Source organism: Cygnus atratus, chromosome 12 (genome assembly GCF_013377495.2).
Source record: "Cygnus atratus isolate AKBS03 ecotype Queensland, Australia chromosome 12, CAtr_DNAZoo_HiC_assembly, whole genome shotgun sequence".
Taxonomy (NCBI): Eukaryota; Metazoa; Chordata; class Aves; order Anseriformes; family Anatidae; genus Cygnus; species Cygnus atratus.
The window spans coordinates 151,701-169,904 of NC_066373.1; the positions used below are offsets into that span (position 1 = coordinate 151,701).

The following is an 18,204-nucleotide window of genomic DNA, read 5'->3' on the forward strand; positions in this document are numbered from 1 at the left end:
TAGAGCCTGGGGTTATTCCTCCTCAGGTGCAGGAATTGGCTTTTCATTTTGCTGAACTTCTTAAGGTTCCTCTCCGCCCAGTTTTCTGCCTGTCCATGTTTAGTTGCTTACCTTTAGTAGCTTCAAATTTTAATCCCAAGTCCACACTGAAGTTACTTGGTAACATTTCACACGTTTTAGAAGCAGAATAGAAAATTGCCTCACTATCAAAAAGAAACATTAATTTGCTTCTGTAATTGCAATGACTTCACTCTTCGTGATGACATCCACTTTGTATTTGCAGTGGGATAAGAAGTCTTTTGAAATAATTTGGGGAGCCTATAAGGAAGGACCAGATCCTATGCTATTCAGATACTATCCTATTTCCAAAACAAAATGGAAAATAGCTTCCAGTTTGCAGTCAAGAATGGAAATTCAAGCAGTGCACCATCAACAGCATTCACCTGTACCATCTACAGCATTCATCTGCACCTCCGCCAGCCGTTCAGATACTGGTTATATTTTTGGAACTCCTGGAAAAAGATCCCAACCCAGCTAAGGCAGAGAGCTCTTTGTACAATCAGCATGAAAAGCTGATTCATGAAAAGCTTTTTCTTTCCCTGTTTTGCAAGACGGACATGGGACAAGAGATTGGTTCAAAACAGTGCAATGCTATCAATGCTTCTCTCTTTGCATATTTCTTCCATTCAAATACAGGCTCTCAGTCTTATTTCAGGACCTTCAGTTGAAATCCAGAAGCTTAGAGAGCAAAGCACTCTCTAAGTATGTACCTGAGGTTTAAGTTATCACTTAATTTTTATGCTACAGAAACAGCAGCGAACATGACATCAAACTTTAAAAAGAACTTTCCAATGTATTCTTGAAAATGACAAACCTGTGTATCTGTCTCCTATAACAGGCAAGGGACTAGAAACTGGAATAAATAATAGGTTGCACCAAACAATTCAGACTTTCAACACACCAAATCCTGATGTATTCTATAACCTTAATTGCAGAATTCAAGAGGAATATGACAGATTTGACTGGATCTCCAAATACCTAGCTGAAGTGTCCCTTGACTACTCTCAGATTCCAATTCTTCTGCTATTAAAGCCTTGTGCTTGACAGAAAGCAGCTTTTCCAGCATGTGACCTATGGCTTAGGAACTATAAATGCTTGAATATCATTCATGAAAAGAACATTTCAAGTAGTCTGCATCTAGATTTCCTACTGTTACACCAAGAAAAAATTAAAAAAATCCACCCAAACACTACAGTTTGGTTGCTGAACAAACTGAAGTTTTTAGAAGCATGTATTGTACAATATAATTCTTGCACATCAGAATTCAGGAAGAACCTTAATACAGCAAAGGGATAAGCGCTTTTCATAAAACAATAATATATTCAAATTAAATCACAGTTCTACAGTGCTCAACACTCTGAGGTACAGTACTGTGGTTTACCATCTTGAAAAAGGAAGATACTCTATCCTGGCACACTTGCCGCTTCTCAAGATAAGATCTGATTTTTCATTGCTTTTATTCTTTTCATCTTTCACATCAGCAAGAATTACTGCTGCAGGGATGTTGTAGGATTTCAAAATGTTAGTTTGAAAAAAAAAAACACCCTACTTTTCCTTCTTGACCACATAAATCAAGCTGGTATGCTTTCAGAAATACCTTCATTTTTGTTTATATTCTAAAAAAAACAAACGTACAAAAAGAATATTTGCAGTAATACCTACTCAAGCCTAATCCCCATACCAACATCTCTCTCTCGACATAAAACCGTAACTATCTGAAAGTCAGTCAAAAATGTACGCAGCATTACTGCACCTTCTAAGTTTGGTCGCTACTGACTGAAAGGCAAGAGCCTTGCCAAGAAATTAAGCCTTCTGAATTCTTCAAGTTGTCTGCAAAAATCTACAAGCTATTCCAATTTCATTACCCGGCAGAAGTATGCGAGATTACAGGAAAAACAATACCTGAAAAGCTGTGTGCACACAGGATAAAACGGCTTGCCCCTCAGTGGAGGAAGTGTGGCTTGGTGAGACACAACAAGCATGAGGGCAGTCGTTCTTATGGCACTAGCCATACGCCGTACCCGTGCCCAATGAGCACCAGCACAGAGTCCAGACATTTGCTGGTAACACCCACAGGTCCAGCAAAGGGCTTTGCAAATAAAGCAATGAACAAAACAGCTCGTTGCCTACTGACCACATTCAAATCAGGATATAAAGCAATCTGAATACCTTTGGGGACACTCTGGTGTCCTGACTGAATGGATCACTGGTCCACGTTCTTGTTAAGAGCCATGTAATTTACTTATAAAATCTAACAAAAGTCTGGAAAGCAGGAAACAGAATACCAAAACAAGTATTTGGAACAAGTGGCTGTAATGGCAATTTCTATACAAAATTTCTATACTAACACAACGAAGGCCAACAGGTTCTAAACACAATTGTTAGAGCTTGAGAAACAAAAGTATGCTTTCCCTTTGAGAAAAAAGCAACATGATACGCAACTTAAATTGGCATTGCACATTAGAAACGCGCAAAACATCTCATACACTGTGCAATAAACACTGAATACTAACACACATGGAGAAAACCATGGCAGTCAAAGCAGCTGCAATTTGACACAAACAGCCCATTCTATCCACATCAGTATCACACAGCAGGTACTAGCCACTTCCACTAAGTCAGAGAAGCAGCTCTACTGAGTGAAGGTGTGACGAGTAATGAAAGAGAAAAGACAAAAAATCAGCAAGTTTCACATACAGCCCTTCTTCATGAGCAAAAATCAAGTTTTCAAATCTTCATAGTTTAAATTTTTATTGTGAGGGGTAAGCATACCAAAAAAAAGTAATAAAGCTATTTTTATTTAATCCTCTCCTCTGCAGGAAGGTATAATTTCTGAATAGGAAAGAATGCTAACATAAAGAAAGATTCCAGCTAGATCTCTAAAGATTCTTGAAGCGCACTATGGAGGAGAAAAGAATGTTCTGACAGAAACCGACTTCCCTGTACACATACTTAAAAGAGAAATGCAGAAATATCACAAGGACACCACAATATTTAAAGTGTAAAAGTTTTCTGTTTTTCTTCCACTTACTGACCAGTCTGTGTTCAGTCTTCTGAGTCAGGTGCCAAATCAACCTTTGCCACTCTCTGGTTTTGAGAGAAAGTCACCTACTGATACTTAAAAGGGTGAGGAATTCAGTTGTTTTGTTTAGGAGACAACTGTATCAATGGTAAAATGCAAACGGATGCTTGTCCTGGTTTCAGTTAGGACAGAGTTAATTTTCCTCCTAGTAGCTGGCAGGGTGCTATGTTTTGGATTAGAATGAGAAGAGCGCTGATAACATGCTGATGTTTTAATTGTTGTAGAGCAGTGCTTACACCAAGCCAAGGACTTTTCAGCTTCTCGCTCTGTCCTGCTAGCGAGCAGGCTAGGGATGCAGCAGGAGCTGGGAGGGGACAGACCCAGGACAGCTGACCCAAACTGGCCAAAGGGGTATTCCATACCATCTGACGTCATGCTGAACAATATATAGTGGTGGCTAGCCGGGGTGGAGGGGGGGCCGGCTGCTCGAGGATAGGCTGGGCATCGGTCAACAGGTGGTGAGCAATTGCATTGTGCATCACTTATTTCGTACACATTATTACTATTAATACTATTATTATTATTATTATTATTGTTATTATTTTTCCTGTCTTAATAAACCGTCTTTATCTCAACTCACAGGCTTCACTTTCCCGTTTCTCTCCCCCATCCCGGAGAGGGAGGAGGGAGGGTGAGCGAACGGCTGTGTGGTGTTTGGCTGCCAGCCGGGCTAAACCACAACAATGCTTAACTGAGTAATCTGTGCTCACAAACACATTATTAAAGTAGTCAGTAAACTTTGTTCAAGGCAAGGATTATCTCAAGAGGGCATGGGGATATCTTGAGCATTCTGTCATCTTCCTGTGGAAATGCAAGCAGGTGCCGTCTGTGACTGCTTCCTGTTACTAACAGAGATGGTTACTGAAGCAATACCAGTAACTCCCATTTCAGGGAACAGAATTTCTTCATGGAAAGGGTGGTTAGGCACTGCAACAGGCTGCCCAGGGTGGTGGTGGAGTCGCCATCCCTGGAGGTGTTTAAGAGACATGTGGATGAGGCGCACAGGGACATGGTTTAACTGTGGAGCTGCAGTGTTAGGTGGATGGTTGGACTCAATGATCTTAAAAGTTGTTTCCAACCTAAACAATTCTATGACTCTGAGAACATCCCCCCCCCCAGCGGTAAGTAGTTCAGGAACCTCTTCTGTGGCAAAGACGTCTCTCGAATTACAAAGGCAACAGACATACAGTAATAAAGAGCTTTCCAAGAAATTAAAGACAAAACTTGAGTAAGTGCGTGATACAGCAAGAGGCAATAAATTAACAAGTGGGAAGTAAACATTTACAACTTGGTACTTGCTTCCAGAACTCCTGTCAGGATGAATTTACCAAACTATTGCAAAGCCTGACACAAATCAAAGACAGGCACTGCTACCTAGCATGAGAAGAGACATAAATTTAGAAGAACTCAAACACAAAAGCCATTTCAAAAGCCCGAAAAAGTCAAAACATCCCTCTCTAAACAAACCTCCAAGAGTTACCTAGTCTTCTTTGAGATCTGCAATAAAGGTCTTTTTTTCTGAATGTTTGGAAGTTTGCTCACTGTTATAGTACAAAACAAAACAATTTCCTTATAAATACTTCAAGCAATTAATTTTCAGCTGCCTCCATGACTACAATGAAGTGTCTGCATATCCTCATACCACATTTATAACTAACCTTTCCCTAGTTCCTAAAAACCAGGCTGAGCAAAGCAAAAAGGTCCAAATAACTTTTTTCAAGTGTCCTTTTTAACAGTGTCATAGACTCAAAGAATGGTTTGGGTTGGAAGCCCATCCTTAAAGCCCCCCTGTGTCCCCCCGTCCCCCCCGCCATGGGCAGGGACCCCTCCCACCAGCCCAGGCTTCCCCCAGCCCCATCCAGCCTGGCCTTAGGCACTGCCAGGGATGGGGCATCCACAGCTTCTCTGAGCAGCCTGTGCCAGTGTTTCTCCACCCTCATCGCGATGAATTTATGCCTACCCTAAACCTACCCTTTTTCAATTTAAAATCGTTACCCCTTGTCTTATCTCTACAATCCCTGATAAAGAGTCCCTCCCCAGCTTTCTCATAGGCCCCTATCCCCCATCCTATTCTCTACATCTCTTATCACTAGCACTCCTGCCCTCAACTCAATCAAACCTACACTACGTGGTTTTAAACTTTGGACATGCACAACTTAAGACTTTAATTTCGCTATCAAAAAGCCGGCTACTACTACTGTTTGGCTCATAATGTCTCTATTGCTTAGTCTTCAATACGAAGACTACAGTGCTATTTTTTTTTTCCCTTGGAAGAGGAACTGCAACTTTATAAACAAAAGTTAAGTCCAAAAGAATCACTGCTAAGTCTAAATCCTAAGAAACCTAATGGGAGCTTGTAAACCTAGAGTTCATAATACACTCAGCATAAAGTCCATGCACCTTAAGCCCTGAGCTGTCTGTTTTCAGCCTCAATCGACTGTGGGCATATAATGTGTGATACTAGGCCCACACCTTCTCTATATAATGTTTACTGTGCTACATTTGTGCCTATCTTTAATAGTTATGTACCTGGGAACTCTTATGAAAAAAACACACACACACACAAAGACTAATGTGTAAATCCTACATGAGTGACTGTTAAAGTACTTTACGTGTTTCACTGGCTCAGAATAACTGTGCACAGCCTCCTAAACTGCTTAAGTTTTCTTAATACCAAAGCGTCCCTAAAACAGAACATAAAGAAGGAGCACACAAACGTAACCTGTACCTACAAAATGAAGTCATGTTTCTGGTTGGAGCAGCCGCCAAACCCTCCCAGCTAAAACACCTATGGCTTGACTAAGAGAGATGTAAGCGGCTCACTACTACTTTGTTTTTATGAATTATGTTACTCAAGGCTGTGTCTGACACCTATCACCTCTGTCCTGCATTTATACTACTAGTGTACGCAGGTACACAGAGAAGAGGGCCCTTCAAGACTAAAGCAAACGTTTCTCGATACAAATCTATCCTCTCTCGGCCCTCACCTGACCAGGTCTCCGTGAAGTTGCAAGAAAAGGTTTCTTCTCTCTTCTCCATCACATATCTCGGAGGCGGGGGTGTCCACCGTACAGAGGACCAGGCGCAAGTCAGAGGAAGCACAAGACGCGGAATCTCTTCCATAAACGTACACGCAGCCTCGTCCAGCATCCTCCCTCAGCCAGTCCCTCTCGCGGGAGCCAAACCGAGTCCTGTTCAAGCAGCTCCTGGTCCCGTTGCGCTTTACGTTTCTCTGCAAGGAAACGCGGCGTCAGCAGCCGCCTCCGAAGCGGCGCCCGGCCTCCCCCCGTGCCCAGCGGCGGCAGCCGGCCGCTCCGAGCCGACCTCCCCCCGCGGCCAGGCTCCTCGGCACCCCCCGCACCCGGGCGGCACGGCCAGGCCCGGCCGGGCCCGCCGCTCCCGCACCGCCGGGCCCCCGCCCCGGGAGCTTCGGCGCCCCGCGGGCCCCGGCCACGGAGGGGCCGCCGACCCCGTCCCGACAGCCGCGGCAAGGTCGAGGCGGGCATCGCCCCGGGCGCGGCGCGGCGCTACCCCCGCGGCCCCGGCCCGCCGAGCTGCCGGGAAGGGCCGGCGGAACGGGGCGGCCCCCGCGCGGCGCAGGCCCGGCGCCGGCCCCCTCCTCACCTTCAGCACCCGGATGCCACCGCGGGGCCCAGCGCGGCCCCCCCGCGCGCCGCCCCCGCCCGCCGCCGCCGCCTCGTCCTCCTCGGGCTCCGGCCCCTCCTTGGGCACGGGCCCCGTGCCGGCCTCCCCCATGGCCCGCCGGACGCCGAGACCTCGGACGGCGACGGCGGCCCCAGCCCCGCTCCGCGCAGGCCCCGCCCCGGAAGCGCGCGGCCTTCCGCCGCCGGCGGGCGCGGCCTCAGCGGCGGCGCGGGGCCGGGCCGGGCTGCCCGCGTCTCGCCGCTGCCCTGGGCCCGGGCGGCCTCGGGGGCGCTGCTCAGTGGCCGAGCCGGGGCCGCTCCGCAGCGGCTGCGCTGCCCGCCCGGCCCCCGACGCGCCTTCAGCGGCGGCTGCCCCTTGGAAGCGCTCGGCTCGGATCCCCGCGCCCCGCCGCCCTCCCGCCGCTCGGAGCAGCCTGCGGCCCGGTGAGCGCCGGCAGTGCCGAGCTCCAGCGCGCTTCTGCCCGCGGCACCGGCACCGGCTCCGCGCCGCGCCCGTTCCTGCTGCTATTTCAGAGCTCGCCGCGGGCACGCTTTCCAAGTTCCCACCGTCGGGCTCAGCGCCGCGCTAAACGCCCGCTGTGTTACGCCTCCTTTAAGCTCCCTGCGCTCCCGGGCTGCCCGAGCGCTCTGCTCGCAGCGCTGCGGATCTGCTCTCGGCACGCGGCCCCCTCGGAGGGCATCACCGAGTCACCGCTGCCGCCGCGAGGAACGAGAGGCTGCCCTGCGCCAGAACCGCTGACTACAGCCACGGCGCTACTGCTGCGGCACAAACTGACTAAGTTCTGAAGTCTCGGGAGTAGCTGGGGAGCTCTGCTGTCTAGAAACAAGGAACTGACCGACAGCCTACCTTACCAGGAAGGTTAGGTGTGCTCCCCAGTACGCATCTATACCTGGCACTACAGAGGAGAATGCTGAGGAAAAATGCGGTTGTGTTAGAAAACACGGTATTTAATAAATGCTCCTGTGACTAGAAAACACAAGGAGGAACCTTATAGAATGCTGGTTTATTACTTTAATGGATAATGAGATTACAACAATCCTTGTCTCTCCAAGGTACATGGAGTACAAAAGAGGACTTCTTCATCAGTAAGGGAATCATAATTAATGCCAAAGGCAAGCTGCAGGCACCGGGGAAAAAATAAGTTCTTAGGTTCAGATCTCATCACACCTGGACAGATATTGCTGATGGTAGTTGAAAAACTCTTTCAGGCTATTTCACCTGGAACAGTTTAAGAATTTTTATAGTTGTCTACGCTCATTTTACTCTCCAAAATTTCCTGAAAGCTTTTTAAACTCTACCCTTGATTATTTCACATCATCTGACCTCATCATGGCCAAACAAAAATCAATGAAGCCTGTCCCACTGTACTTGCAAAAAGCAACAAGGCACAGTTTTAAATCATGGAATATTGACTCATTTTATTAGTCATGTCATAATTTGTTTCAACCAAAAGACAATACACACAGCAGACGTCTAATGCATCCCATGTAAGTGTTTACATCCATTATGCTCCTCACTCACCTAAGCATTTATTTAAATTTTTCATATCTCAAAAATAGGTCTGCAGAAGTTAGAATGCCACCAGGCTCCCTGCTTAAATGGCATGTTTTTATTTTTAGTTTGGTGGGGGGTTGTGGTGTTTGTTTGTTTGTTTTGTTTTATGCTATCAAAGAGGTGGGATGGGGCTCTATGAAAAATGTAAATTACAGCATCAGGAAAGGAAAAGTAATATACAGGAACAGAGTGAAAGTTTAGAGGGAAGCAGTCCAGCAGCTCCTTCCCTCACAGCCCCCACGTTGAAAATGAACATATAGAAAGCACAACCAGCAGGTCTAAAAAAGCCATCTTTGCCGCTCCATCTTGCAGCCAGTACCAGCCCAAGGGAAAGGACTAAGTCACTTTTCCCATCTGTTTCAGCATCTTCTGAGTTAAATATCCAAGGTACTGTGTAGGTGGCAGCTCCCTCACTGCTATTGCTTCAAAAAGTTGTTCAAGGCCATATTTTATCCCATCAAAAAGTGGATTGAGTTAAACCTTGGGACTTTCCCACGTCTTCTCTCCCTTCAGGCCCATTACGGCCACTATTCCGTCTGTCCTTTCTTGGCTCAAAATACATTCACTTGAAGAAAAACAACAACAGAAACAGACATTCAAACGCTCCCAGCTCTGAAGTCTGTAATGCGAATATTAGTAAAATTAGCCATGAAATCTATATCTTGCTCCCTTTATATTCCCCTTATATTGAAATAAGGAAACTGTTGACCAGACCTACAAGAACTGTTGCATTCCACTGGTGAAAAAAGGGCTCACTGCCCTCAGAGTGCTTTATGAGGCAGTTGAGTACTGTCCAGTAAGAAAAAGCAACGGCATGGAGGTTAAGAGGTGCATCTAGGGTCAAGGAGCAAGCAATGATATCATGTATTGCAGATAGAGAAACCTGTGAAACCTGGCCTTCTTTCTGGGGTATATCCATACTTCCTTCCATCCCTTAGGAAAGGGAAGGAAGAGAGTACTGAGAACAACAGGAATGTTCAGCTGCTATAATGGAGTACTTCATAGCCGAGGGATGTATTCAAGAAGAATGCCTTCCAGGTACATGCACCACCTCCTTGAGCTTGACTCAGAAATATGACAGCATATTCTCCAAAACACAAACACTTCTGTGCAAAGGCAGCTGAAGGATACAAGAACTGAGAAGGAATTTACCCTAAAAGCTTACCAAAGACCAACAACAAAATCCATCTGTTCTAAAGGACAGAAAACAAGTCTAAGAGGGACAAGATAAGTTGTTCTCAGTTATGCTGTGACAAACTGGCCAGGTGAGAGACCACTTATGTCCTTCTCTCCATCTAATTTTCCTGCAGCAGTGCTCTTCTCAGTAAAAAGGAATGGAAATTGAGGTGTACCAACTTTCAGTACAAGTGACCCTTGTACAATTCTGAGAACGGGAGAGCTCATGGGGCTTTCAGAAACTAAGGTAAAGACTTTCTATTAGTTTGCTACCTGGGACATCCTCAAAGCTCACTAGAGCCTACATTGAACATGTTCAGCATTGCACACTAAGGAGTTTGAGCCAGTCAGGTGTTGAACAGTCACAAGTGCAATAAAAGCAGAAGTAAATGCTCAGCACCCAAAAAAGGGTATCGATTCAACCATTTCCTACAAGATTGCCTGTTTCATGATGCTTCAGCTAGAAGCAAAGTACTATCTTTGCACTGATAGCTCAGCCCAAGACCCTGCCACAACCTTCAATCAATTTTAAGGAAATCATACATCATTCTTGCTAGATTTTATAAACCTATGGTGGTGCCTCTTTCAGTAGAACAAAACTTTTTGCTAAACCAAAGGCCCAAACCAGTCTTCCTATTAAGGCAGCAAAAATGCCTTCCAAGAGAAACTAAACTCATTCCACATACCAACAAAAGTCAGAGACACAGTCAGTCCTACATCATATTACCTACCGTGGTTAAAACCAAAACAGACTGAACAACCTTTCTTGGCCTCCCACTACAGATTCAACGGCAGAATAGGTCTTTAATTTTCCGTAAGTGTACCGTGAATCACTCCTCTGATATTTCTGGCAAGGACTGGAACCTAGTGTTATTACTTTTGCAGACACAAAGGGCTGGGTTTAAGCTTGCTGTCAGAGCACTGAATGATCATCATGTTTAAAGCCCTGTAACAGAAAATCAAGCAGATGTGCCTGCCACCTGTTTCTTTTAAGAAAGCTTTGTGGTTGGAAGCCAGGGTACCTTCAACTTACTAGCATACTAATGAAGACCTATCATTCCCTCTTCATCCCCAGAGTGTGCTGAACACCTGAATAGTTTTGTCACACTGTGCCTTACATCCTATACATTGCCTCCATTAGAATTCATAGAACTCTTACTACCTCAACAACAGTTTACACTAGGAAACATAACTGAATACATCTTTCTTTAAGCTTAGAAGAGTACTGGACCTCACATCTTTGGTTCCAAATACTCAAAAAAAAAAAAAGGCTTTCATTCAAAAAAAGTTAAGTTCCTTTCAGTCTGAACCTGAACTAACACAGATTTCTCTGGAAGGGGAGCAAGGAGCCAACTACGAGGATCAATTAAGTAACAAAATGGGAGAAGGTCTCTTTAAACCGCATGGTCTTTATTTCAGTGCCAATGTTACAGATACAACACAAATATCCCAGTCAGAAGTAAATCAAATGGAATCCAGGGGGTCTACAACAGGCTCTGGAAATTAATCTGGGGAGAAGGTCTGGAATAACTGGGAAGAACAACTCTGCAGCATAGTCTCTGATGAGTCTCCCAGCAGGCAATAGGACCTTTGCTCAAAGACTGATCCACAAAATTGAATACATCTTTTCTACCCATAAACCACAACTAATGGGTCAAAAAGCTTTGAAATTAACCATGGTAGAAAACCAGCTGTTCCTTGGATCTCTGCATCTCTCTGACATCACCACACTTTCTGGGGAAGCTACAGAAGAATGTGAATCTGCATGGTTGCAGCCACTGATGGAAAGAAAGAAAATTCAAGTGTAAGGTCTTCATTTCCAAGTACAGCACCAAAGCAATTTTATCAGCTTTCACTGGCACCTCTTTTCCTGCACTGTCCCAGGTTTGCAGATGAAGTCCAAGGCCTGACTTGCTCTTAGTATGTATCACATAACTGAGAGGTGTGTGTAAAAGTAATGCACTGAATAGGCCATAAAAAGCCTCCAGCCCCTTCAGACACAGGGGATACAAGAAGAACAAGGCAGGTTACCCTAACATTCTCCAGGTCTCCATTCTGAGCCCCAGATGAAAGTGCCTGAAGATAATCCAGCTAGTAATGAACAAAAACACACCTTGCCCTCCCCAGGGGAAAAAAAGACAGCAGAAAGAAGGGGCAGCTGTTCACTTGCTGCAGAGACAGAGCTTCCCTGCAAGAAATTCCAGACTTCTCTTCCAACCAGGCTGTGTTTCTGGGGTGAGGGGGGAGGGACAGGGAAGGGAAGGAGGGAATGTTGCTTCTGGCTGTGAATGCATGTGTGAGGGAGTGCAGAGTAGCCTCCACAAGCCACCAGCCTCATCAGCGGAGGAGAGGAGATTAGTCTTAACAGATATGCTTCAAAGTCAGCAATCACTTCAGGAAAATTCCTCCTCATCAGCAGGTCTCATCTGTTCCCCATGCCCATGGTGCAGTTTGGGGGATTGCCAAGGATCACAACCTTCTTCCCAGAGTTCTTTTGATTGGGTGGGGAGAAAATAAGAATGGTGCCAGAGGCTCACTGCCAAGACTGAGGGGGGAAGTTGTTGACTTCTGCTAGATCCTGCATTGCTGAGCCCTTGTGATTATATGTCAACTTGATCCGCATACGTAGTTGTTGCTACAAGAGAAAAAAAAAAATTAGGTCTTCATTAAAGGTCAGCAAATCTCCCCAGCTCTAGCTCCCCATCCCACATCCCCTGTGAAGACAAAACACAGCCAACAAAAGCTTGATGGAAAGATGTGCTGGGTAGGCTATGACACTTCATATAAATGCTTAATCTAGTAGGATGTTTCTTGTTCACTGTAGTTCTCAGATCAGGTACAAGTTTTCTCAGAAAGATTGTAGCACACCTTCCACCCATGTCTCTCACTGCACTGGCCCTGCTCTCACAAACACTGAGGTCCTTAAACACAACAGTAACTGTCTTACAGTCTCAATTAACAACACAAGAAAGCAGGAGACAGACCTGGACTCTGCTGCACTGCACAAGGAGAGGTATCATTCCCCATGCTAGCTGTTCACTCAGAGAAACGGTCTGGAAACTTCAAGTATTACATAGGTCAGTAGCACTGGATGAAACAGTCTAAGAAAGACTAGAGAAAGCATCTCTAAGAACATTTCTTCCTGCTGTGGGTAAATGATGGAACAGCTCAGAAGTTGTTTGGCTGTCATCCAGATACTAGGCAGCCTTTAATAAAAGGCCAGAGCTCCAGCCAGGTTCTTTGTTCTCCTCACAACTACAAAAAATAGTTTGCCAAAAACCCTAAAAAGAAAAGCAAGAAGTTGGCTTTTTCCGGCTCTTTTATCCATACCAAACAAAGCCTACAGTGAAATATGCAAAAAGAATAGCAGAGGGAGGAAAGGAGGATAAAAACCGCTCCAACCAGCCTCAGGATAAAGGAAATGATCATTAATAAACACCAGCTTTATACCAATAGACCAATATAATCAGTATCAATTTATTTGGTACTGTTCTAGGTAACTGGCCATTCCACTGTAAGAGTATAATCACGGTCATCCACCCTGAAGAGTTACATTCGAAGACCTGCCGGTCTTTCACCCCGCTTATTACAACTCTCCCCATCTTCACTATTAGGCAATGCAGCATAATGGCTGTCCATTTCAAGGTGAACAGACTTTTTTTTTTTTAAACAACACTGAGAAGACAAACAGCTACCTCCTAAATAATAAAACTCAGGTTGTTTCCCTCAGAATATTCGAGGTAACTTACACCATCTTGTGGACAGGATTCTTGCAAAGCTAGACATTGCTACTGACTTCAGGTACATAGGACAGTAAGAGACGCATGAATGCCTGATGTGGAAGAGTTAGGAAACTGTGCAGAGGGCAGTGAAATACTAGCTTACATCTCTGTATTCTCAAGTATTCACACGAGTTCTTATGTTTCAGCAAAAAAGCGTATTTCAAGCTTGTGCGGCCCATCTGAGATGGATGTATTGTGACTTCTGTCACTAGAGGAAAGCTCCGAAAACCTTCCAAGTTCAGAAAATACCTTTCATGTGATCTCTAGCACTACTGAGATTCAGACACATGGAAATTCATATCAGATTTATGAGACAGAATCATTACTCTAATTACCCTTGTGCTTAACTACAGGCAGAGGGGAGCATGCTGCTAAATAAAAATGAGGGGAGACCATGGGAACCATAAAAACTGTGCACTAGAAGACAGTCATTTCAGTGAAATCTTTGGCTATTTTTTTTTTTTTTTAAACTTAGACAGTCTAGCAATAATACTTAACATCTAGAGCAGTACATAAGTGTTAAAAAAATGTATACAGCAGGAAGATCTCAAGGGTGTCCCACAAAGGATGATTTTTTAAAAAAAACAAACTCTTCTTTCTGATGCCATCTGAATACTTGCAAAGCCTCTTAAGGAGGACCCGTGGGCCACACCCCTCCCTCCCAAGTCTGTTTTCTCCCAGTCTTGGAAGCCTCTCTCTGAAGACTGTAGGACAAACGGAATTATGTTTAATCACAGCTGAAGACTTTCCCTCTCAACCATTTGAAAATACACTCATCACCTATTAAATGAGGCCACTCGATAAAACAGACAATTTTTGAAAAAAAAATTTGGGTCAAACAATTTTTTTGTGTAACAGACTTCATTCAAGAAGTGCCCCTGCAGACAGCAAGAAGGAATGTTAAATATATTTATACGGCAAGATGCTTGCCTTTCAGACTTCATTTTTACAACACAAACACCAGGTTCTGCTCCTCTAGAGAAACTATCCACAAACTTGTTTAACAACCACGCTGATGCAAAAGACATCCACAAAGTCAAAAGAATAGCAAAGCACTGAGTCTGTTTTAAAAGTATAACCAAATATGTCAAACCTGTGTCCACAGCCCTCTGACTTTTTCCTAACTTTTTCCTAACCCTAACCAAAATCATTGTCATTACAACTCATCATTCCCTACCTTATCGGAAACGCAGCCTAACCAGACAACTAAATGCACAACTCCATGACAAGGTCTTTAACTGTTCTCAGAATCACTCACCTTTTGTGGATTCAGGACTTTAATGACCTGTGTGATGGTCCCCGAGTTAAATGCAGGGATGACACTGCTGCTGGGAGACAGGAGCTGCAGCTGGAATGTCTGAAGAAAGGCCAAAGAGAAAAGCTGATGCTTAATCAAATAAGTCAAGTCAAGTCATCAGTTCTTCAATTCCCTATCTGTAAAGAACAAAATGCTGGCCCACCTGCTTTCTACATAAAGAAGATCCAGGTGGCACGAATATTAGGGGATGAGGACTTACTGCAGTGTATCAAGATCAACAGTGATGCACTGTTTCAAGCATGACACTCAAGAGGAACAGCTGAGGCTGTTCAGCACATTTCTAACTTCAGGAGGCCCACTCTCTCTAATGCCTGCCTATGGCAGGAATAAAACTTACCCAAACTAAAGTTAGAACATTATTAATTCCCAGAACTGAAATTCCCCAAAATGGATGCATTTTCCCAAACTTGGACATTTCAATTATAGCCTGCTTAAATGGTCTGCTCTACTACAAACTAGGCAGTTTTTGTCTCCTGCATTTTGGGCTGCAGCTAAATCCAAGGACAGACATTTCACTGCTTGTAGGAAGATAGTTACTAATTGCTATATGGGAACTCATTTCAACTTTTATAAGCAGCTAACAGCTTCAAAGGATTGTTTTCATGTATTCATAACTGCAAAGAACGTGGTACATTTCTTAGAAACTAAGAATAAAGGGAAAGATTAGTTTTGATCTTTTTTATTGACCCAACATTTTCCTGGGTGTGGTTTAGCAATCTTCCTAGAAAATGATGATTTTAAAAGATTTTAAAAGATGATTTTATCCAAGCTGATATAATCTAATCTGACAGAAACCCATATTCCACTCCATTTATAACCCTTAGTTTCAGACTAGAAAGGAGATGACCAAACTGAGCACTAGGAGAACCTATTAGTAACTCGGCTTTTAAATTTTTATTTTTTTATTTTTTTTAAACCATGCTGCATGTTTCTATCTACATGGAAGTAGAGTTCAGGAAGTGCTTGCAGCTGGCCCTCTACCTGTTTACGTAGTTGCCCTAAGTGGTTCTACCTTTGGTACTGCAGCTTGGAAAACAAAATCTGTCATATCCAGTTCTGTGCTGTTGGAGGCCTGTATCGTGATTACAGTGACACTGGGGTTGGTGTTTGACCTCTCAAAGGTGAAGTCAATCTTCAGGCCATTCTTGTTGTATGCAGTAATTGACGGGATTCCTGAAAAAAAAAAAAATAATCAGGAGACTTGCAGAATCTTGAGACCATTCTCAGCATCACAGAATTCATTTCCATTACACCCAGACACAAACTCTTCTGAAGATTTAACACCCCCCCTCCTCCTCCAGTGTCTTTGTTACACTTCACAATGAAATCTTTGTTTCTATTCCTAGCTTCCTCTTCTGCCGTGGAACCTTCAGCTAAGGATTTACATGCCCCTAACCTGCAGCAATATCATTGAAGAGAGGCTGTGATGGCAGTCCATCAAGCAGGAATGGAGGCTGTGGTATCTGGGGTGCAGGGGCAGGTACCGGAGAACCTACAAGAAATGTTGGAAGAATACTAAATTTAGCTGTCACAAAATGAAGAGTAATTACTCCTTCTCCAAGTTCTCAACTGATGCATATCATATTTCTATATAAGAGGCTCTACAAGTAGTTATTTATGTTATTTGCTCCTTCTCTGCTTTTACCCAGTGAAGACTGGCTCCTCTTGAGCTAGCAGGCATTCAAATAGAATAATTTCTCACGTCTTCTTATCCTCACTGGAAAGGCTCACACCCTTCCCAGGTGGGAATGTAAAAAAAAAAACAACCACGAGTTCCACCATCTAATCATTAAGAGTCAACCTGTGACATTATTCCCTGATTCCCATCTATATACAAATATGGATCCTGACAAGAATAATCATGAAGACAGAGACTTAGAGTGATGAACTAACCAGCCTTTGCACCTTCAGCAATTATCCTGACATCCCACCCCAGGACTGGGGATGTAGACTTTCAAGAGATACAACTTGCTTACCTGTTAGGTTGAGGTCTCCCAGTAGGTCAAGGAGCTCCCCACCAGCAGAGGCTGGCTTGCTTGTAGGTACAGTGGGGATTACAGGTGTTATATCACTTCCCCCCAACAAGTCCAACAAATCATTTGCCTAATGAAAAAAATAAAATAGTTACATATTCATCTTTCTGCTACTTTCCCTTACAAATGCAACGGATTCCACTTGCTCTCAGATTAAAGACAAGAGCTACCGACTGATCGGAGAGGTTCTTAGTTTGGATAAGGTCCCAAGCCCTGTGAGAAATCTAGCTTCCATGCTCTTGGGGCCACAGTGATTAGTGAAGGATGGAGTTCATGGACACTAAGACAGGTTGGGGTATATATATATATGGCTTTACCCCACTGTGCTCTTGCACTCCCCACAATAACCTCTTCCACACATTTGTTCTTGGCACTAGAACCATGAGAACTGAGTTGTGACGAGATTCATCACCAGGCCAGAACTAGCAAAGAGGCAGGAACAGGGAGGGAGATGGTCTCAGCTTACTGTTGAAAGAGCAGTGGCTAGTACTGTGGTCTGACAGGCAGTGGAAACTTATCCTAGATCAGTTTCCATTACCTGGCTACCAGGCTGCAATCCAGAAGGTGGAGGTTTGGTTTCCAGTACCGCTGGCTCTGTCTCTCCATTGGTCTGTACAATCTCAGTAGGGCCATTTGTGGTGACTTTCTCCATTACCGGCATTCTCTCAAGCAGGGCTGGCCTGAAAGAAGCTGACATAGTTACACTGTGCCATCTTCCTGGATCCCAATTCAAACACTCAAACGTTCAAGAGAAGATATACACAGGACGACCTGCCTTTTCTGCTGTCGGGGCACTGTAAGACTACATGATATCTTGAGGTGGTTGGAAATAATTCCTGACATTCTGTGCCACTGTAAACACATTAGCTGTCAGCTGAAAACCAAACAAACCCTCCTGCCTCCTGTTTTCTGCTAGCACTAGACACAGTTTTAATTATGGGGCTAGGATAACGAGCCAAAGATTAAACAACTGAGCAATGGTGGATCGACTGCAGACACAGGACATTTGACTCTTCTGTTCCGTATCCAATTGAGTCAAAAGGTCAGCTGACTGACTTATCTTTGCAAGAGGGTTAACCACTCAGAACAGGTAAAGCTGGAAAAGCAAACCACCATGCTCTCGTTTAGCCAAGTTCAAGTCTCAAAAGACTTAAGTTCAGTCCTCAAGTGAACCCTCCTGAACGGATACAGAAACTGAAGGAGAAGAGGCACAGGACACAGAATCCTGACATCAAAACTAAGTAGCAACGAAAGTCACACGGAAAACTGGTCTATAATACAAGAAAGGTCATTACCTTTGAGGATCAAGTCACAAAGCCTGCATGAAATGAGCAAGTCCCACTGTCTATGCATCTTTTGGGCTGAAAAAATGTCCCAGTGCCAATGATTCCAACAATGGGCCAAATTTTTGACCACGAACAAAATTTTAATGAGCAGAAACTATTAAACACTGACCTTTACACTATAATGAACACTAGAATGTGTGTGTGTGCAGGGGGGGAAACACTAATGCTCTCTTATAAAACTGAGTGA

General features: G+C 44.3%; 2 protein-coding genes across 5 annotated transcripts in view; both read right to left on the bottom strand.

Moving 5' to 3' along the window:
- Positions 1-8,354, bottom strand: part of PHLPP2 (PH domain and leucine rich repeat protein phosphatase 2) — a 32,283-nt gene extending 23,929 nt beyond the window's left edge. Inside the window, 4 exon segments of the mRNA XM_035566221.2 lie at positions 6,130-6,374; positions 6,767-6,943; positions 6,946-7,220; positions 8,330-8,354. Coding sequence (XP_035422114.1) covers positions 6,130-6,374; positions 6,767-6,943; positions 6,946-7,220; positions 8,330-8,354 — 722 coding nt within the window.
- A 2,573-nt stretch (positions 8,355-10,927) lies between these two features.
- The window catches only part of AP1G1 (adaptor related protein complex 1 subunit gamma 1), a 43,762-nt gene continuing 36,485 nt past the window's right edge, over positions 10,928-18,204 (bottom strand). For all 4 annotated transcript variants that reach the window (XM_035566197.2, XM_050713141.1, XM_050713142.1 and 1 more), the window contains exons 18-23: positions 17,210-17,351; positions 16,615-16,741; positions 16,035-16,130; positions 15,651-15,811; positions 14,579-14,677; positions 10,928-12,173 (exon numbers count right to left, since the gene is read on the bottom strand). In XM_035566197.2, the coding sequence (XP_035422090.1) occupies positions 12,072-12,173; positions 14,579-14,677; positions 15,651-15,811; positions 16,035-16,130; positions 16,615-16,741; positions 17,210-17,351 (727 nt within the window). In that variant the 3' untranslated portion in view covers positions 10,928-12,071. The remainder of the gene's footprint in view (positions 12,174-14,578; positions 14,678-15,650; positions 15,812-16,034; positions 16,131-16,614; positions 16,742-17,209; positions 17,352-18,204) is intronic.